Here is a 22,366-nt window from a genome sequence, read left to right as displayed (position 1 = left end):
CTATGTTATAACTATTATAACAGCAGGTGAGCCTGTTTTCATCTCCAAAATGATTGTTATTATATAATAGTACTATTCTTTTTGAAATGAGTTTATCATTGATGAATTGACTTGCTAATTGATAATGCAGCACAAGTGTGAGCTGCACCCTGTGATTTGCAATGCTACGCAAGATTTCATGCTCAGGTGATATGATGATCGGATTTGCCAATCTTGTATTTAAACTCTCTTTGATTGACAGTCTGTCAGTCAAAGAGGTGTGTGGCTGTTTTGGATGTGTCAGTCACCTTATTTTACCTCTAACACTGCAAACTGAAATAGGAAGCATATGCGTAGACAGTGTTGGGGAGTAACTCATTACGTTTAAGGAGACTAAGTATTTACAAAATGTATGTAATTGGAATCCATTAAAATGCTGGGAGAAAATGTATAGTTAAATTACAGTTGCTTTTGGATATTTCCAAGGTTACAATTTTAGTTACATTTTAAAAATCGCCGCAAAAGGTCAAATAAATTTAAAAAAAGTCACATCACTTCCTCTTCCTATAGCCGACGCTTGTGATTGGCTCTCTCTGGTCATGTGCCATTCAGTGCTGTAGTCTCATACATGATATAATTTTCCAAATATGACCTTGAAGCGCCACCTTGTGGTGCAATCTAATAGTTTTTCTGAAATTTAGACAGAGTTACACTTTTAAACACATAAAGAGCACTAACTTTTTTTTTTAAACACTGATCTTTATAATTTGGGACTTCTTTTTTTAAACATTCAGTTATCTGGTTTGTCATATGAAACAATGTCGAAATTGTACACATTTGTCATGAGGTCAACATGTTATGGCATGGTGTTTTTCTACGTGTACACATATAATGCAACAAACATTTTTATTATGTATTTACATTCCATCATGTTTTATTATCTGTTTATTATTTGTGTAAAAAAAAAACAAATGTGTTTAATTCTAAAATAATGATCTATGGTTTTCAACCACTTTTTTTTAGAGGAATCAACCAAGAGTCCTGTTAATGCATTCATTCAAAATTAAAAAAAATAATCAAATGTAATTTGTTATATTACTTTGAGAAAGTAATTGAAGTAATTACACTACTATTAGATTTTCAACTGGGTAACTAAACCTTGAACCAGGCTTAAACCCCAACCCTGGCTTGAAGCCGTAATTCGAAACCTAAACCTTGGCTCTGGATGCTAAATTTGAACAGCCTAACCCTGTCTTGAAACCTTAATTTGAGACTCTAACCTCGGGTTGACACGCTAATTTGACACTCCAATTTTGTCTTGAAACCCTAAACTCAGTTTGCAGCTATAATTTTTCCACCCTATCCTAGATTTGAAACCCCAATTTGAAACCCTAACTTTGGCTTGAAACTCTAATTTGAAACCCAAAACCTGGTTTGAAACCCACATTTTGAAACCCATTCTCCACATTGAAACCCTTCTCGTGTACCTAATGAAGTGTCCTGGGTGTGCACTTCGCCATTGTTTGACATTCCGATCGCTAGTTTAACAAACTAACATCTTTTATCGTGCGTTTCTGCTCATCGGGCAGCTATGTAAATTGCCGTGGGTGTACTGTTACAAAGCCGTCTCGCCTTCTGCTACATTTAAGTCACTCTTGTTTTAAGCTAATTACCCTCAAGTCGCCTGTCAATCAAACTTGGAAGTCAAGCCTGGGGCGGGGCATCTGCAGAAAGCCTCCTGGGTGACAGCCGAGTCGGCCAATCAGCGTCGAGCGAGGGCGGGCTCGCATCCTCAAGGCGTCCAATCAGCTCGCCTTCTACTACAGTCATCGATTCCATTCGTCTGTCGCAAAGTTTTTTTCTCTCTTTTCTCGCCCTCTCTCTCTCTCTTTATTTTTTTTTCTCTTAGTCGTCCTGCCTCGGAACGAAGCCTCCCTCGGGGGAACGACCGAGCCGAGGAACAAGAGTTTTGCAGGGAGAGAGAGAGAGGTGGAAGTCGGAGGCGGACCGTCGAATCTACCTACTCCCCCCCACACCCCCCACTACACGCACACGCACACACACGCACACACACACACACACACACACACATAAACTCACTGTCTTGAGGAGGAGCAGAAGAAGAAGAAGGAGAAGAAGCGGGTTCAGGAGAGGCAGCCGGCGGACACACACAGGGGAAGAGAAGCCCAGACCTCACCTCACGCTATGGAGCCTTACGACGACGGAGAGCAGATCTACATGCAGCAGGAGGAAGACTGGGACCGGGACATGCTCCTGGACCCCGCCTGGGAGAAGCAGCAGCGAAAGGTGAGGAGCTCTCACGCCCTCATTTCCGGGTTGACTTAATCACAGGCGCACGCCCGACAAGCTCCTCTTCTTCTTCACCCAGACTTGAAACCCTAATTTGATACCCTAACGCTTGTCTTGAAACACGAACCCTGTCTCAAACCCGATTTTTACATCTTAATTTTGCCTTCGAACACTCATTTCAAACCCTAACACATGCTTGAAACCCTAACCTCGGATTAAAGCCCTAATCCAGTCTTGAAGCCATAATTTGAAACCCTAACCCTTGCTTGAATCCCTAACCTCGGTCTTGAAACCCAAATTTTAAAGCTGAACATTTGATTGTAACCCAAATTTGAATCACTAACCCTTGTTTTCTACCCCACCTTAATTTAAAACCCTAACCCTTGTATGAAACACTAAGCCAAGTTTGAAACCCTGACTTTGGCTTCAAATCCTAAATCTGAACGTCAACCCTGGGTTAAGACCCTTGTAACTCTCACTCTCATCTGTTGTTGTTCAAGCTTTAAAAAGTGCCGTGTACACCTGCTGTCAGTCACGACCTGTGACGACTGACATTTCCCAAAATAAGTTTGAAAATCGGATGATGGGCTCTGGAGTTTTTTTGTGTCGGGGGGGAAAAAAAAAAAATCATATTTTGGGTGATTTCACATATGTAAAATCTGGTCCAAAAATGCCTTCTAAATTGGAGCAAAACAGTATAATTTGATTATTATTATGGTGTCACTTGCCCTTAAAACTCGACTTAAATGGTGCAAATGGGACAAGGGCCACAGTCTCAACACTAAACAATAAAAAAAAACAAAAAAAAACAACTATAAAACAATACCAAAGTTCTCCATTCAGACATACTTTTTGTTGTTTGAAGCGGTAATACTTTGTATATGAAAGAGGAGATTTGAAGTCTCCCTTTGATTCTGTTTAGGGCTGCAACTAACGATTATTGTAATAATCGATTCATCTCTTGATTATTTTTTGTCGATTAATCGATGAATCGGATAAAAAAAAAACTTACAAATTTCCATCCCTTCATTCCGAAACAGGAATTTCAAATTTACAGTGCTAAAAATGCACAATCATTAATTGATTATGATTCAGTTACTAGTTTGGTCCTTAACATGTCAACAAATAGGCAAAAATGTTGATCATCGTTCAAAAGCAGATGTCTTCTCTTGATTAAACACAAAAATAAGTCTGCTTTCACGGACGACTACAGGAATCGGAGAATTTGTATTGTTCAGAGACTGAAATTCTGAGGATTCAGACAATTTTAAGATAAAGAAATCTCGATTAAGCTATTATCAAAACAGTTCGATTAATTTGGCAATCGATTCGTAGTCGATTAATTTTAGAATCGATTCGTTTTCCGTTAATTAATAGTTGCACCACTAAATCATGTTTCCCCTCCCCCCCCCCAAATTTATTCGTTATGAAGGATATTGGAGGCGTTTCAAGTAAAAATCAGAAAATTCAACAATGATGGCAGCCACACTTCGTGTTCCTACGCAAACTTTCATACGTAGGCTCCTTCAAGTGGCGCGCGAAAGAATCACTGCCCAAGTACAGTTCAGTTGTATTTAACTTTTTAGTCCAATTCATTCACATTTAATCTATAAATTTTTTTTTTTAAACTTTTATTTAACATTCACATGCAATAAATTTTAATCAAATCATTTAAGTACTAAAAAAAAAAAGGTTCCTGTATTTAAGCGCAGTGTTAATGTTCAAAACTGTGCATAATAATAATAATGCCAGTGGATTACAAAATGTGTGTGTTGGGCCCATTCATGGACGATGATTGCTGGAAATCGGACCGTAAAGGGGGGGGGGCGAGGTTCAAGTGTTACACTGCTGCACTTTTTCCACGCAACAGATGTCAGCCATGCGCTTGACTGCATTAAGTGAATGATTGCACCCACTGCCCCCCTCAAAAACAATTTAAAAAAATAAATCTTATCATCTGCTGTATGATGCGATGTGGATTAGCACTTGCACCCCCTCTATTCTTGCCTTAATTTGCAAAGGGGGGGGGGGGGGGGGGGGGGTTGTGGTGGGATTATCCTTGACTGTGACTTTACCCCCTTAGTCCCCCCTACCCAAACCGTCATTCTGCACAGACTACCTTTTACCATCTCCTCCCACTTAAAAAAAAAAAAAAAAAAAAGCGGTGAAGAAAAAAGCCCTGTGGAATCTGAGCAAACGCTGCGGTTTGGGCCGGGCTTGCGTTGGGAGCGAGCGTGCCCAAAAATGGTAATAATCTCGCCCCTCTCGCCGCTTGCTGCTGCTGCCGCTGTTGGAAAAAGTTTTTCAAACACCCCCCCGCCCCCACCACCACCACCACCCTCCCCTCGCAATCCCTCCATCCAGTTTCTTCTTGCTTCTGGTTTCCTACATGATGTCATCCACAACTGCTACCGGGGAGAAGCATGGCGTCTGCACGGAGAGATCCTCAGGTGTCTCTTCTTCTTTGTAACCCGAACACTTATTTAAGATCCTAATGCTGGCTTGAAACCCTAATTTGACACCCTGACCCTGACTTGAAACCCTAATAGGAAACCATAACCCTGCCATGAAACCCTAACTTTGACCTAAAACAATAATTTGAAACCCCAACTTTGACTTGAAACCCTGACCCTGGTTTAAAACGATAGCCCTGTGTTGAAATGCTAACCCTGGGTTAAAAGGCTAATTTGAAACCCTAACCATTGTTTTAAACCTTAATTTGAAACCCTAAACCTGATTTGAAACGCTAACTCTGGTTTGAAACCGTAATTGAAAATCCTAAACCTGGTTTGAAAAACTAAGCCTGTCTTGAAAGCTTCATTTGAAACCCTAACCTTTGTTTGAAACCCTAACTTTGGCTTGAAACCCTCATTTGAAACCATAGCTCTGGGTTGAACTGCTAACGCTGTCTTAAAAACAAGTGTTCTCATTTTGCATTTGTGCGTTTGAATGTTTGTCTTGTTCAATAAATGGCTGAAAGTGCACCAGTGACAGTGGCTCCACATACGGGGGCAATGTAGCTCCTTAATTGTTCTATTTATTTCTTTATTATTATTAGCTTCTTTAACTTCACTTGAGCTTCAGTCGACCAAGCGATTGCTCGGAACTTGAAAAACTTGTTAAGTTGGGGCAGTCATAAGTAAAGGTAACGTAAGCTAGTTTTAAGACATTGGTGGGGGGTTTTGAGGCTAATTTACTTGTTTTAGGAGATCTTGCCAAGTAATCTTTTTCCTGTTCTATTGACAGACAATTTTGCTTCAATAAAATAACATTTTGAGAGCAGGTGTTTTGCGCTTTTCCTGACTAAAAATATCTATGAAATCTGTAGAAAAACACCACCGTGAGACGTGAAAGCGAAGAAAAGCATGCAAAGTTGTAAACTGGTGGAAATAAACCTGCTGGAACATGAACTGATACTACAAGTGGCCTGTTATACCTTGATGGGAGTGGTCCAAAAGCAACACACAGAGGATATTTACCAAGATAAAACAACTAACCTTCCCTTTAAAAAGTACACTTTCAAATCAAGTTAACAAGCTTTGTCAGTGTTTGTGTCTCTGAGGCTTCTCATCAAACGGGAATACCGGAGCATCTGACATCATTCTGGTGGGATCATGACTTATTCCCTCTGAAAAAATATAGATATTTAAAGTTGCTTTTACCTTGTCTCCGTCGAGCACAATTTCAGCCTAACAGCGTTCTTATCACCACCAGAAAAGACAATGCTTGAATAAAATGGTCTTAAAAAAAACAAGATGTAAAGAAATATTACATAATTGAAGCAATATTATCTGCCAATAGAACAGGAAAATTTGACTTTGCAAAATTTCCTAAAACAAGTTCACACAGCTAGCTTCAAAACCCCCACCCATGTCTTAATACCGGTGTATTTCTACTGCCTACCAAAACCTATAGGATTTGGGTATTTTGTATTTTAAGCTAAACCTAATAACCAGTAATAATCTCAATAACAAGATATGTCACAAAATGGAGACTTTTAAAGGAAAAAAGGCTTTTACACAAAAAGTGCAACATAAGATGAAATATCTTGACAGACAGAACAAGTACATTTTTCCTTGATTTGAGGTATTTAATGTCGGTTAGAGTTTAGTTCTTTTTTTTTTTTTTTTTTTTGCAGTGTAGCGCTCACATCCTCCACTTTCTTAGCCGTCTTGCTGCTTTGTCAAGCAGCAAGGTTACACAAGGTGCATCATGGGAATGCAGGAATGTGATGACAGCAAGTGATTCATGGACTGGCTTTTTGAAAATAAAAAAATATTTATTTATTTTTTCCAGCAGCGAAACATCTGTGTCACTTGTATGCTTGCCGAAGATAAATAACAGATGGAATGTTTGAATATCACGTCATTCACAAGCTACTGTTTTGTTTGTCAAAGCTTTGAAGCTGCCGGAAAAAAGTTCAAACTTTTTTTGCTGCCTCAATATGTGGTCCCAAATCCGATAAAAGGCCCGTTTTTCTTAAACACAACTAAAAATCCCATCGGATGAAAAAAAATCTGAAAAATCAGTGTGAGCAGTTTTAATTTTACTTGCAAAATGGACGATAGAAGCTCTAGAAAATTTCCCAACCTCTGTTGTCTACTGTAGTCGTAAATGAAAGCAGTGGCTCGGTTTAGCATCATGAACTGTTCTTAGAACAAACAAACAAAAATTAAACGAGGCGATGTGAACAAAGCCTAAAAATGTGAATAAACCGTGTGAATTAACGCATTTCTTGTCTGAGATTCTTGTTGATGGCCAAATCACTTTTAAATTGCGTCCGTTTTGAAAACTTGTCGGATGTTGTTACTCCAGGAACAAAGTTCGTACGACGATCGGATTCCTTAAAGCAAAAAGGGAAGCGTGTGACTCTGTTGTTTTTAGTCCAGAGACCGTTTTTGACACACGACAAACAGATTGAAATGTGCAGTGCAAGTTGGATTTTCATGTAAATCGTACGTGGCATTCCGAGCTTTATAAAACCCTGTAACTGTCGCGTAAGAGGACATGTCACCGCACGGCCTGCTAGTCCCCGAGGCGGCCGAATTGAGAAACACGGCGACACTCAAATGGTAACGACATGATGCAACAAACGCCAGAGTGAGCAAATCGGCGGATGGATCTTATCTCCCGGCTGCCTCGCACGGTGAGTGCGGGAATGTGGGTGTGGCGCAGAAGAGGTTTTTTAGGGGGGGGGGGGGGGGGGGTGGTTGAGTTGGGAGAGAAAATAAAAGGTGTGTGAGATTGCGGCCTTATAAGGACAAACCTGGACCAGAACTAGAGGACGTAAAAGCGCCCTGGGGTATTTATGCGAGCGACACAGTTGTTAGGTAGTTACACTAAGGTGTGAGTGATTCTTTGTGGAACACAATTAGCTGGAAAAAATGTGAGAGTGGCAACCTGACTGACTGCCTGATGTGTCCCCAAGACACCTGGGTGTGCGAAGTCATTAAGATTCCAAGAGAACCATCCTCATACTTGCCGCTCGCGTCGGGACTTGCATGGGAATCCAAACTTTAAAAAAAAACAAAAAAACGACACCCACAGCCACACTCGATCGTTCCGATTCGTCTGTTACCAAGGGATGCCCTTCATCGACTAGCTGACAAGTTTCAGCAAAAAATATCCACAAATAAGCTCGAACGGGCAGAAATTCCAAGGTGTTCTCCAAGTCGACCCCCTAAAAATTATGTGACGCATGTCTGCTTCAGAGTTCTGAAGTTCTGGGTGTTCCCCTTACTGGGTTCTGAAAAGGTCAATTAAAAACTGTAAATGTGAGTTTGAATGGTAGTTTGTCTGTTTGTGCCCTGCGATTGGCCAGCGACCAGTCCAGGCTGTAGTCCCTACGTGACCAGTGCATGCCTGGAAGTTTAGCATATTTTTCCACTTTTGAACCAAATGTATACTGAGCCCTAAAACCAGGATACGTACCGAACTACCGATTTTCGGTGTATTGTTACACCCCTAGTGGCTAGGGGTCTGCATAATAGATTCCTGGTTCTTGGTCTTGGGCTGCTCTTCATGGGAAAAAAAAAAAAGTTGCTTTTCCATCCCCGAAACAGTGTCAGAGTTGGAAGAATTCAGGATTTTTAGTGCGAAACCGTAAAATACACTCCCCTCAAAGGGCCTAAATGCAAATTCTCTCTGGTTTCAAATTTAGACACAGCGTCCCGGCCCAGTGCGTACGTCATTAAAAGGTCGTTAAAACAAGTTGGGTGCTTTGAATCTTAATAGGTTAGTGACTCCTCATCTGGTTAGTGTGTTTCCATTGTACTGAAAATAGTACATTGAAGCTTTGAACCCCTGAAGCAGCGTACACCCTGTGATTTTCAACATCTTAACTGATTCTTAAAATATAAGAAGACCCCACAAGACAGGGGAAATAATTGATTCGTTTTGTTCTTACTGCTTTTATAGTTTGTGTACTGGAGATGACCAACACAGCACAACACGCACACAACGATATCTCTATCGACAAAAGTGAAATGATCTAGAAAATACAAATAAAATGAAAGAGTAGTCATAGAAAAAGCGAGGCAGCTTTGGATACTTCCTGATTGGTTTTCACAGATTTTTCACATCACAATCAGGGAGTTCGGGATCGTAAACACTGAGTGGGTTTAACATTTAAAACTGTTGGCCTCACTGTTTTCCGAGCAGATCGGGGAAGGGGATGTGTAAAGGAAAATTCACTCTTAACACAGCCCACACCACAGGGTAATCACTCAAGATAATCTTTTGGAGACATTCAATAATCGGGTCTTTGCTGAATTTGATCGCAAGGGAGGAAAAATGATCAAATTCAGCATGATTGTAGATATGTCTCTCCATTGATTTATTGGCTATCATGCCATATCATGTTACATAATCACAGAGTCAGTAGCTTGGCCCAACTTGGTGTTGACCATGCAAGATTTGCGATTGTAAATATTGAAGAGGTTTAATATTTAAGATTGTTGTTTTTCCAGCGGCAGCACGTTGGACGACTGGTTAGAGCGTCTGCCTCACAGTTCTGAGGAACGGGTTTCAATCCCCGGCCCCGCCTGTGTGGAGTTTGCATGTTCTCCCCGTTGTTTGTTTGTATGTGCCCTGCGATTGGATGGCAACCAGTTCAGGGTGTATCCCGTCTCCTGCCCGATGATAGCTGGGATAGGCTCCACCACGCCCACGACCCTCGTGAGGAGAAGCGGCTCAGAAAATGGATGGATGGATGGATGTTTTTCCAGCAGACCTGGGTAGCGAGGGAAAATGATCAAAATTGGCCAGATTGTTGGTATGTGTTTACCCCGCTTAATGAGCTGTTTTTCCATAGGACTTGTCATTTATATGTTCAACATTTACAATTGTCCACCCTCACCGTTTACTGAGCATATCTGAGAGGAAAAAAATCACTCGTCACACATCACACCGCAGTGCTCAGGCTCATCTTTTAGAGATACTCAAGCCTTTGTTGACTTTGAGGACGGGAAAATCGTTAAATTTGGTCCGATTGTTGGTAGGAGTGTACCCTGCACTAGGCAGGCAGTTTTAGATTGGATTTTGAGTCGGTGCATTGCCTGTGGAGCAGCAAGTGTGTGGAAGCACCATGTACTTACTGTATAGTCACATGTGTTCCACAGGATATGACCAATGGGGTGGGTTATAGTAAGCATGTTTCCAAGGAATTTTCCACACACACATGACAAGGCTGTAGTCATGGGCCTTCTCTTGGCTAACGCGGTAGCAGCTGGGGTCCGTGTAAACAAATATGCAGGTGAAAAAAGGCAGGCAAGCCGAGCCTGACACACCTTTTGCATTCAGTAGCGTGCGTGTGTGTATAGTGTGGGCGGTGCTTAGAAGAAGAAGAGGCAGCGACAGACAGACAGAGCCGGTTTTCAGGCCGTTCCTTTGTCTGCCTGTCAGCGCACCGTCAATTATTGATCTTACATCCGATCCCTTGACTCTCCAGTCACTGTGTTATTTACCTCAGTTAATTGGTCGCTTGTCTTGTGGCTGCTAACTACTGTGGCAAAATTTCGGCTGATGTTACAGCAACGGAGTTTGGAAACGACTCTGCGCCTGTACATTGGGTGGACGAGAGGGTAGCCTCCCTCCGCCTTCAGGTGGAGGGACGGGTCCTGAGTATTGTTTGTGCCTACGCACCAAATAGCTGTTCAGAGTACCCACCCTTTTTGGAGTCCTTGGAAGGGGTGCTGGAGAGCGCTCCCGCTGGGGACTCCATCGTTCTGCTGCGGGACTTCAATGCTCACGTGGGCAACGACAGTGAGACCTGGAAGGGCGTGATTGGGAGGAACGGCCCCCCCCGATCAGAACCCGAGCGGTGTTCTGTTATTGGACTTCTGCGCTCATCACGGATTGTCCATAACGAACACCATGTTCAAGCATAAGGGTGTCCACACGTTCACTTGGCACCAGGAAACCCTTGGTCACAGTTCGATGAGCGACTTTGTGGTCGTGTCATCGGACTTGCGGCCGCATCTCTTGGACACTCGGGTGAAGAGAGGGGCGGGTCTGCTGGGAACGTCTGGCAGAATCCCCTGTCAGAAGGAGTTTCAACTCCCACCTCCGACAGAACTTCACCCACGTCTCCGGGGACATTGAGTTTGAGTGGACCATGTTCCGCGCCTCTATTGCCGAGGCGGCCGACCGGAGCTGTGGCCGTAAGGTAGTCGGTGGCTGTCGTGACGGAAATCCCCGAACCCGTTGGTGGACACCAACGGTGAGGGATGCCGTCATGCTGAAGAAGGAATCCTATTGGGCCTTTTTGGCCTGTTGAACTCCTGAGGCAGCTGATGGGTACTGGCTGGCAAAGCGGAATGCAGCTTTGGTGGTTGCTGAAGCAAAAACTTGGGCATGGGAGGAGTTTGGTGAGGCCATGGAAAAAGACTTCCGGACGGCTTCCCCACCAACACTGTTTATAGTGGGGATGGGGCGCTGCTGACCTCTACTCGGGACGTTGTGAGTCGGTGGGGAGAATACTTCGAAGACCTCCTCAGCTCCACCGACACGCCTTCCAATGAGGAAGCAGAGTCTGGGTTCTCTGAGTCGGGCTCTCCTATCTCTGGGGTTGAGGTCACCGAGGTGGTTAAAAAGCTCCTTGGTGGCAAGGCCCCCGGGGGTGGAAGAGATTCTCCCGGAGTTCCTAAAGGCTCTGGATGTTGTGGGGCTGTCCTGGTTCACACGCCTCTGCAACAAACATCGGGTGGACATCGGGGACAGTGCTTCTGGATTGGCAGACTGGGGTGGAAGGGGGACCGGAGGGTGTGTTCCAACTACAGGGGGATCACACTCCTCAGCCTCCCTGGTAAGGTCTATTTAGGGGTGCTGGAGAGGAAGGTCCGTCGTGAAGTCGAATCTCAGATTCAGGAGGAGCAGTGTGGTTTTCGTCCTGGCCGTGGAACAGTGGACCAGCTCTACACCCTCGGCAGGGTCCTCGAGGGTGCATGGGAGTTCGCCCAACCAATCTACATGTGTTTTGTGGACTTGGAGAAGGCGTTCTACCGTGTCCCTCGGGGAGTCCTGTGGGGACACGCTGTAGAGACTACGTCTCTCGGCTGGCCTGGGAACGCCTCGGGATCCCCTCGGAAGAGCTGGAGGAAGTGGCTGGGGAGAGGGAAGTCTGGGCGTCCCTGCTAAAGCTACTGCCCCCACGACCGGACCTCGGACAAGCGGTAGAAAATGAATGCATGGATGGATCAACCCATTACAATTTCCCACACAATGTAACGTAAACATGCTTAGCTAATTGTATACAGAGTAGCAGTACTACCACTAGTTAGAATGTATTGTAATGCCCTCCAGGTGGTCAAGTATAGACACAGCCACCAGCGCACTTTCAATCACTTTATTGAACAAACAGTAACCAAATAATCACGTAATAAACGCATTCATACACGATCTCCACTGCCACAACTGACGCCTGCCCAGGAACTTAACACGCAGACTGGCAAACGGTTAGCCAGTTAACAGCCCGCCGCACACACATTCAAAGTCTCAGATACTATTGTGTAGAAGATGGGGATGACAAACCTCAAGTTGACAATAAATAGTACCTGCCCCTCACATGCATATTTTGTATTGGTAATGTTGCTTAATAATCCTTCCATCAATTTTCTGAGCCGCTTATCCACACAAGGGTCACGGGAGTCCTGGAGCCTATCCCAGCTATCATCAGGCAGGAGGCGGGGTACACCCTGAACTGGTTGCCAGCCAATCGCATTGTTGCTTAATAATGTAAAATACATTTTTCTCAGATTACTCAAATAAATGATGGGATAATCGCTAGAATAATCGATTCTAAAAATATTTGATAACCCCAGCCCTACTGTTTATATTGTTTATTACGTCTTAAAATTTGTTTTTGCACTCATCTCAGTGTCTCTCTCCAAATTGTCTTGTTTTAATCTGGAAAAAAGGGGACAAAATACGTTTTTCTCATTGTTTCGGCTAAGCAGAAAAACTCACAAAAGCATAGCATTCGCTTCTTCATTTGCAGTAGCCTATTTCCCCCCCATGGCTGTTAAAGGTGACTCTATTCCTGATTCTAATATAGGCAGTGTCACCCTCCCCAAAGGCTCAAATGTAATGTCCCCGCATAAGGGCACATGCTCTCAGATGACTACGACAAGGACATAACAAGCACTATTAGAAACTAATCAAGTTTTGCCTTCACCAGGTTCCGCTTCCATTCTCTTCCTCTTTCTGTCTCCTTTCCTAAAAAAGAAACAAAAAATGTGCAAGTGAGTGAACGACCCAGTAAGCGAGTGAGTGGGCGTCGGCCGCTGTGGGAGGGAAAGTTATTTGCTGACATTTCGCCCGAGCGTGTCGAAATTGCCCCTGTAGCCTTATCGGGAATAGCGACGCGTCAGCTCTGTTTGCTGTTTTGAGTAAACACATCACAGCTATGTCGCGTTCATGCTAGTAACAGTACAGGCAATGTTTTAAGTCACATTTAAAACTATGTATTAACACTCATAAACATGGAAGAAAAGTTAGCCACTTTACAGTATCATCAAACCATCCATCCATTTTATATACTGCTTGTCCTCATTTCGGTCAGTGAGCCGGAGCCAATCCCAGCTGATTTTGGGCGAGAGGTGGGGTACTCCCTGGACTGGTCAGCAGCCAGTTGTAGGGCACATACTGTATACAGCAGGCAAGCATTCACACTCACATTCACATGTAGGGACAATTTAGTCTTCAATACAGGAAGAACATGTAATCTCCACACATGAAAGGGACGGAACAGAGTTTCAAAACTCAGAACCCCAGAACTGCACGTTTAGGTTTCGGAACTCTGTTGTAACATGAAGACGCCCTGTAATGATTTAAACACAGTGTCAAAACAACAAAGGCGTTAAACCGGGGCAAAAAGTGGAAGGTTTTAGACTTCCCAAGTAAATCTCCAGACTTAAACCCTACTGAGAATGCATTTTACCTGCTAAAGAGGAGCTTTAAAGGAAGTAACTCCATGAAACGATCCATCCTTCGGTCCATTTTCTGGGGTTTGACTTGGTCCTCGGGCAAGCTTCTCTGGACATTTCCAAACATTTTGCTTTCAGCTAGATAGTATTGCATGCCCCAATTTTGCCTCTGTGCTGTTTTTACAGAACACTGACCTGGAAGAAAGGCAGAAAAAAAAGTTCATTTTTTATCTCTGTCCTGTGTATTTTGACGCTTGCATGGCCCGAGGCCATTTGTTTTTATTTTCCAAGCCGGTATTGAACGTGTGGATTTCATTCAGCGGCAGCTATTATTGATCAGACTGGGCGATGGAGTGGTTCCCCCTGCGGGACTTTTTCTGCGCCAACTGTGCCAACTGTCTGTCTACACTCCTGTTTCCCCACCCGTGATTGTTTATTCCCAACTTCTCCCACTTTGTGATGGTAAAAATGGTATCCACTATGGGTGTTACATGTATCCGTAACATTCTATACAGTACAGAAGCGTAGCGACACACTGAAGTTACAGTATTTAGGTAAGGGACAGGAAATGTAACTGCCCTGCACTGTAGCCACTTCGTAGACAAATACAGTGCAGCTCAGCCTCTGGCCAGTGCATGTCATGGCTGCGGACATGGTATTGGCAGTGTGTAAAACTTGAAACTAGAAGTAGCATCAAACCACAGTTAAAATCAGTGCAGCACCGGAAAAATGAGCGTAGCATATTAATTTAAACTGTTACCGTTACCCTTGTCTGCTTTGTATTCTAAAAAGAAGACAGACTGTTAATGTTGCTCTTGTCTGCATTCATTGTTTCCTAAAAAGAAGAAAAACTGCCATTTAACTTTGCTGAAAAATAAGATATACGCTATGTTTTCAACTGTAACTGTTGTCTGTGTTGTTCTTTAAAAAAAGATGGAAAAAAAAAGCTCTGCGTTATGTATTATTACTACTGCTACTGTTGCACTTCATTTTCTAAAAAGACAAAATATTAATGTTGCACTTCCCTAAAAAGAAAAAGATTTAAGATGCTAAATCTATCATTTATCGTTTAGTTTGATTTTATTGTATACATTCTGTTTATTTGAGAATCTTTTATGTATTGGAGAATTTACGGCTAGCAGGTTTCAGATTATGTTCCATAAACTGTGTTCCTGTTTACACAAAAGCACTTTTTAGCATGTATTTCCCTTAAAACAGTGGACAGTTTTTCAACCTTTATTGAGCCAAGGCATGTATTTTATATTAAAAAAATCTCACCGCACACCACCAAACAAAAATATGACAAAAGTATATATACTCAATTAATGTTGATCTTGTCCTAATTTACTCACAAATTGACTTACTCGGTGTGAAATCTGGGCCTGTTAAATTGAACACAAAGCTGTTTTTTATTTCTGTTGTATGAATAGCAACAGGTGGCTACACAGGTTAATTGTACCGTCTGCCATCTAGAGCAGTGGTTCTTAACCTCGGTTCGATCGAACCCCAGGGGTTCAACGGTGGACAAGACACACACAGTGTGTTCGTGCGTGTGTCCATAAAAGCAAGCCGTTCAAAATGCAACGTTGTGTAATGGTGGGTGTTTGGGGAATGCTTTCACTGTGGAAACAGCAATACTTAGACGTGAATAGAAAGCATACTCGATACGCCAGTGCGCTGTAGCACTCCGGCTAAATGACGTGCCTTCGTAGTGGTCACGCTGGTGGGGGCAACGTTTCCGGCTAAATGACGTGCCTTCGTAGTGGTCACGCTGGTGGGGGCAACGTTCCCATCAAGGGCAATGCATCTTTATTAAAAATAAATCATAAATTGCTCATTTCTTAACTGATTTTCATGAGATTTACTTTTTTGTCAACATCAATGCATGTACTATTAATACGCAACATTTGAAAAAAAAGAGTCCAAAAAATTACTCTTCCCTATGAACCCTTTTCAAGGATTGTAGCAATAACACAAAGAAAAAGAATGGACTTTGTTGTGAAAATGATATGAGACTCGCACTTGCCAAGGAGAAAGGCAGCAGGAAAATTCACATTAATTTATGGTAATATTTTATGGAATTTCATTATTTTGTGTATTTTTTTGTGTGGAACTTATGTTTTGTTGGTATTGTTCTTTGAACATAATGATTTTGTGTGTAACTGATGCGGGGTTCATTTTGTCCACAAATAAAATATATATCCGCAAAGGTTGATACATGGCAAATGGACTGTTTGTGTTTGTTGAACAAACAAACAAGAACAGTCCAGTCGCCATGATTCAACCTTTGCAGATTACCAAGGCATGGTTGACGGAGAATCTACACAGAAAATAAAATATACTGTAAAGCTCTTTTCAATTTGAAATAAAACTGCTTCTTTTCTCGTTAGGAAGGGTTCTGTGAATGCGCGTATGGCACTTGCGGGGTTCCATACCTCCAACAAGGTTAAGAAGCACTGATGTAGAGCATTCAGTTGTTCTGCCTGTCCCTACACGTCGTTGGCATTGACAGATGAACAAAGATACATTATGCCGTCACACCCCATATTACAAACCTAATGGCATTTCCCTGATTGCCTCATTGACAGTTGACTACATATGATGCAAAAAAATATCACAATTTTACCTACGAACAAAACGTTGCATTATACGTAACCTACACAAGCGTTCACAGGACACAGTGATGGGAAATTCTCTGTATCGTGGCTTCAGTAATCATGAGTCAGCTTGCGCTCTCCACTATATGCCCGAGCAAGCATTTTTTTGTCTCCACTGCTGACCATCACCTGACTCAGCCACACGCCACTCCTCCACAAAGGAGGCTTTCAGCGCGCTTACTGTACTCACTGCACTACATTCGAGAATGCCAGGCAGTACTGTGATGAATGCAGGGTCCTCCTGTTACCTCAGACGATCAATGGCTGGATTTACACTGGACGTCCAAGTGCCCAATTCTGATTTTTATGTCTGTATGCTAATTATCTATTTGAGTGCCGATTTCAAGTGAGACCTATCAAGCGTCAACACCAGGCAGGGAAAACATTGAACTACGCAATAATATATAAATAATACAAATATTAAACCTCACGTTTAGTTGGGCTGACTTTTCCCACCATTGATTTAAGGGGAGTAGGGAGACTATGCACTTTACACTAAAACAAATATCAACATGGTGCCAACTCTGATAGAAATATAATAGATATAGATATGGTGCTCTAATTAGGAGGGCGTGTCTCTAGACTTTTGTTCAGATAGTGTACAGTATTGTACAGTGCTCCCGCTTGCCTTTATAGAGGAAGGGAGGGGCAGGGGAGGTTCTGGCCAGCTACCAAAACGGGCTACCAAAGGGTCATCGTTCATCCCCTCTCTTGTCTCCTTCCTTTAATGCTCACCAGAGGACACACAAACACACACATGCACTGCCAGTGTGTGTGTGTGTATGTGCGTGCGCGCGTGTGTCCTAGGCAACCAGGAGGAAGTGTGTTTCCCTCCGGCTCGTAAACGTGATGGAGTGCATCAGTCTCTCAGGTACAGCATCCATTGACGCAGACACTTTTCGTGCAAAAGTGCCAAATCAGCACAATCTTGCCATTAGGCTTATACATCTCCTTGGCTGCGGCTACCCGCAACGCGCATTTGTGTGTGAAGTGTAATTGTGTTGCATGGGCCAACACACTGACACAAGAAAGGCTGCTTTTGTGAGCAGTGCACTGATATTTACAGTCTCTTCACTCTAATGCATATTCATACATGTGTGTGTTGTGTGACATGACAAATCAACGCGTGTTAAGGGCTAGCTCCTCATCGCTCGAGAAAACAAAACAAAAAGGCAGAAGCGCGGTATGGCAAGGTGGTTGCCACGGCAACCGCAAAAGCCTCGAGGGTGCGCGGCATCTGAAAATACGTATCTAAGCATCCATCCGACACCAACGAGTTTCTCAATGAGGCTCCAACACATCGACTGTGGGCTACACACATAGTGATAATCGGGTCGAAGGCTAACATTTTCCCTCCCTTGTGATCAAGGTCAGCAAACGCCTGATTGTCTTAAGAGTAGAGCTGGGTATTGATAAGAATTTAGCGATTCTGATTCCATTATCAATACTGCTTATTGATCCAATTCCTTATCGATTCTCATTGGGAGAGGGAATGAAATAACTGATATATGATGTCAATGTTCATATAATTATCATTGTATACTGTAAATCATTATATAATAATACAAAAGGTATTTTTGCATAGTGCTGTTCTGTATGGACAATATTTTATATCCCAACATAGGTAATTTATTATCTTGGTCCTGATATTTTTCCTCAAAATTACATGAAATTAATGGCAATTTCTCTGTTCTTTTCTCAATATATTTATAAAGTACATATTTTATGTAGAAGAAAACAATAGACTAACATAAATACAATAAAACACGAACACATTACCACCGTCCCCAGGGTTGAGAGTCCAGTGCGCCATCCAGCAGACTAAGAGCCTGGACTGCTAACCTACCGGCTGCCGCTACTCTTAAGGCCAAGGAGGAGAGAAGTTTACCGTACTTTTGCACAGCACGAGTTGGCATCTGTTACACATGCACAAAGCACAGACTCCCTTTATTGAACTCGAATCCCAAGTGACCAACGTAACAGTAACAGTTGCCTCTTTAGCACGTCATCCCTGCGCACCCCTCTCAAAGCATGACATTGATTTATGCGCAATCCAACTCTTACAGTAATATAAAAGTTGGCTTAAGCGTTGTTTAAGATCAGACCTCAGTCTCCAGATCATGCCTGGAATTGCAAGAAGCCCCTGTATCATCTTTAAGCGTGAAATATAGGCGAAGAGTTCTTCTACCTTGATGCCATGTTTGGAAAGTTCAGAACCAAAATACACTTCTTGTGTGTGATGTTATAAATCGATAAGCGGAATCGTCAGGCAAGCAAACTAATGATTCCTAGGAATTGAATCACTGGTAACCTGTTCTCATAAAGAACCAGTTTTCGATCTCTTATTGAGAGTGATTTTTGTCTTTCCCCCGATCAGCTTAGGAAATTGTCGGAACCAACTATGGTAAATGTTAAACCTGTTAGCCGATTTAAAAAAAAAACGTTTTTTCACTCTTCCTGTGTTGGGTCTCTCACATATTAAAAACAAATGGTTACGATGTTAAGAATCTGTCAAAGAGTTGTCTACAGACTCCACACATACTGACAATTGGGCAGATTTCAAGCATTTTCCTTTCTTTGCGATCAATCTGCAAAGACCCGATTGTCGAATGTCTCTGAAAGATTACCCTGAGCAATTATCCTGTGATTTGATTCCCCCCGTTCACGATCTGCTTGGAAAAAGGTCAAGGCCAACTATTATAAATCAGCATTTCTAGATATCGTTGTATGTAAATATAAAATTTAAATTTGGCTGAAACTGTAATTTCCCATTAAGTAGAGCAGCCACAATAATTGGAGATTTGGAGAAATTTGCGGTGGAACACACTGTGGTAGTTTACACCCACACATTTGTAGTTTTTTAAGGACATTTGAGGGAAGATGCAATTCTTTAGTCCATAGTGTATTCCACGCTCCTCTGATTTCATCCGTCAGAAAGATTGGACGAATTATTGGGCTTTGGTAGAGCCCTGTGCTTTGCTGAGTTCCATATTGGTTGTTTTTTTATGCTTGCAGTCGTGGGTGGCGGGTCACAGCCACGCACTGTCTTTTTGTTGTTGTTGTTTTTTTTTTCGCATTGCCGTTCACGCTGAGTTGTTTCCTATCCAAGCCGACGGCATCCTGGTCCCATCTGACTCGTCCGCTCTGACCTCCGCTAGGCCTCCTTTTTCTTGGCTCCTTTTTTTTTCTCCCTCGCTGCAGCTGACCATGTGTCAAACTTGAGACTTCTTCGGCCGTTTGTTTGTGGGTCTCCCATTGAGCGCAATCTGCTTTTTACATCCAAGACCTGAAGTTGACGTAGTTTTTATGCCGAACTGGAGATTTATTTGTCACCAGATGGAGCACTTGTGATGCGTGTATTTATAGAAGTTACATGTGGCTTGTGTTAGCCCGGAATACAAATGTGTGCACCACATCCGTGATGGGACCAAGATTTTCCTATTGGACTAGTCTTTAAAAAAAAAAAAAAAAAAAAAAAAAGCCAAGTGCTTAACAAATGTATTAGACCAGTGTTCCCCAACTTCTATTGAACCAAGACATATTTTACATTATCCATCCATCCATTCTCTGAGCCGCTTATCCTCACAAGGGTCGCGGGAGTGTTGGAGCCTATCCCAGCTGTCATCGGGCAGGAGGCGGGGTAAACCCTGAAGTGGTTGCCAGCCAATCGCAAGGCACATATAAACAAACAACCATTCGCACTCACAGTCACAGTCACACCTACGGGCAATTTTAGAGTCTTCAATTAACTCACCATGCATGTTTTTGAGATGTGGGAGTGCCCGGAGAAAACCCACGCGGGCACGGGGAGAACATGCAAACTCCACACAGGCGGGGCCAGGAATTGAACCCCGGTCCTCAGAACTGTGAGGCAGACGCTCTCACCAGTTGGCCACCGTGCCATATTTTACATTATGTACAAAAGAATTACATCTCATGGCACACTACCAAATAAAAATGTTACAAAAAGTGGATAAATCTAGTGGAAGATCATTTAATTGCTCTGCTTGTGACTATACAGTACGTCACTGGCATAAATAGATCAACAGCCCACATTAGAAAAAAAACCAAAACATCTTTTTATGGCGGCGACGTAGCCCGGTTGCTGAATGGTCAGCACGTTGGCTTCACAGTTTTGAGTTTTGGGGTTCGACTCTTAAGCTTTGGCCTTCCCCTGTGGAGTTCGCATGCAAACACATTAGTTTCACTGAAAACTCTTAAGTTGTCCTATGGTGTAAATGTGAGTTTCAATGCTCGTTTGGCTTTATTGTGCCCTGTGCTTGGCCGGCAACCAGTCCAGGCTGTACCCCGCCTCTTGCCCAAAAGTCAGCCTCTACACAAGTGAAGATAAGCGCTAAAGAAAATGAATGGATTAATAAATGAAAAAAAAAAAAAGAAAATGAATGGAAAATCACATTAAGTGGAGAAAGAGCCAAATGTGCCTATGAAACACCAATTTTCTCCTTCTTTTCCACCCCCACAGCCTTTCTGATGACTTGCTAGGATGGTTTTTAACATAGTTTTTACGGTAATTTATTTTCCTATTTTTGTCATTTTGTCGCAATACGAGAGGCGCACATTAAGGGGGAATCGAGCCACGCTGTTGAAAAGCATCTTCCTGTGCGTCACCCTCTGCCAGCAACATCTGACTTCCTTTCCTAGGCCTGTTCAACCGCTCCGACACTTCAACTGGCAGGAGTGCATGCAGCAGGAAATAATTTGTATTTTTATTTTTTACAGAGGACGATTAATGGAGGGAGGACTGCAGGAGGTTTTAAATGCGCTCACAGGTTTTGTTATTTAACGGAGCTACGCTTCCGACCTGAAAACGACAAAGTCGTACCTGGGTGGGTTACAGCAGGGGAAAAGTTGCTGTCTGGTGTCCATGACGCTGACTCATGTGGATGTAGAGCAGATGTTACGCCATGGTCTTGACCCCTCTAAACTTTCTGGCAGGCCTCGCAATTTGGGAGGTGGCGAACAGAGAGAAAGCAGGCTCACGTATGAGCCAGCCAGATGTTGTTGTGTTTTCACTTTTCTTGCACTTACAACAAGTGAGGCGAAAGCTGTTTTGAGTTGTAATAACTTGTTGTTTTAAGAGGAGTGTGTTTTACAAAATTAATACCAACGGGATTCTTGGCACTGCAAGAACATACAAAAATATATTAAAAAAAAAAAATATTATTATTACAATAAAATGACAAAATTATTGGAGGAGGAAAAATATGAGAAGAAAATGACAAATATTTGCATATAGTACAAAAAATATGAAATCAAAAATATTGTCAAACAGTAGAGGTAACATACCCATTGCCAAAAACAACAGTAGCCAATAACGTTAGATGGAAACTGCAAAAGCATTCAACAAACATGCACAAATATTAGAACAAATATTAATGTATTAGACAAAAATATTTGAAAAAAAGATAAGAAAAGATAAAAACATATTAGGAAAAAACACCCAAAATATTAGAAAATACTACAAAATATTAGGAAGACAAAAAAAATTGGAGAAATAAATGACTAAAATAGATTAAATGAAATACAGTACATAATTAAAAAACAATGCATAAATAGACGACAAATACAAAGCCATGAAAACAATACAAAAATATTAGATAGAAATATCCAATAATTGGAGAAAAATACGTAAATATTAGAAATTAATACGAGAAAAAACAATAAAAAAATCCATCCATCCATTTTCAACACCGCTTATCCTGGTTAGGGTCACGGGGCGCTGGAGCCTATCCCAGCTGACTTCGGGCGAAAGGCGGACTACACCCTGAACTGGTCGCCAGTCAGTCGCAGGGCACATATAGACACGGGCAACCATACGCACCATCACTGAGTGGGAACTGAACCCACGCTGCCCGCACCAAAGTCAGGCGAGTCTACCACTACACCATCAGTGACGTCAATACAAAAATATTGGATGATAATAAATTTCCTTTTGTGTTGATTTTTGAGTCACGCAATTTGTCGGAGATCTCCACA

The 22,366-nt window shown here is 42.5% G+C and overlaps 1 protein-coding gene across 7 annotated transcripts in view; it reads left to right on the top strand.

The window, feature by feature from the left end:
• The first annotated feature begins 2,035 nt into the window (after positions 1 to 2,035).
• The window catches only part of actn1 (actinin, alpha 1), a 46,317-nt gene continuing 25,986 nt past the window's right edge, over positions 2,036 to 22,366 (top strand). For 5 of the 7 annotated variants that reach the window (XM_061794089.1, XM_061794087.1, XM_061794088.1 and 2 more), the window contains exon 1: positions 2,036 to 2,286. In XM_061794089.1, the coding sequence (XP_061650073.1) occupies positions 2,185 to 2,286 (102 nt within the window). In that variant the 5' untranslated portion in view covers positions 2,036 to 2,184. Of the gene's footprint in view, positions 2,287 to 6,588; positions 6,594 to 22,366 lie in introns of those variants that run through there. The other 2 variants (XM_061794092.1, XM_061794090.1) reach the window with 2 other exon arrangements.

The sequence above is a fragment of the Phyllopteryx taeniolatus genome, chromosome 13, assembly GCF_024500385.1.
Source record: "Phyllopteryx taeniolatus isolate TA_2022b chromosome 13, UOR_Ptae_1.2, whole genome shotgun sequence".
NCBI lineage: Eukaryota > Metazoa > Chordata > Actinopteri > Syngnathiformes > Syngnathidae > Phyllopteryx > Phyllopteryx taeniolatus.
The sequence above is the reverse complement of the archived record's forward strand: the minus strand, read 5'-3'. Positions and strand labels throughout refer to the sequence as shown.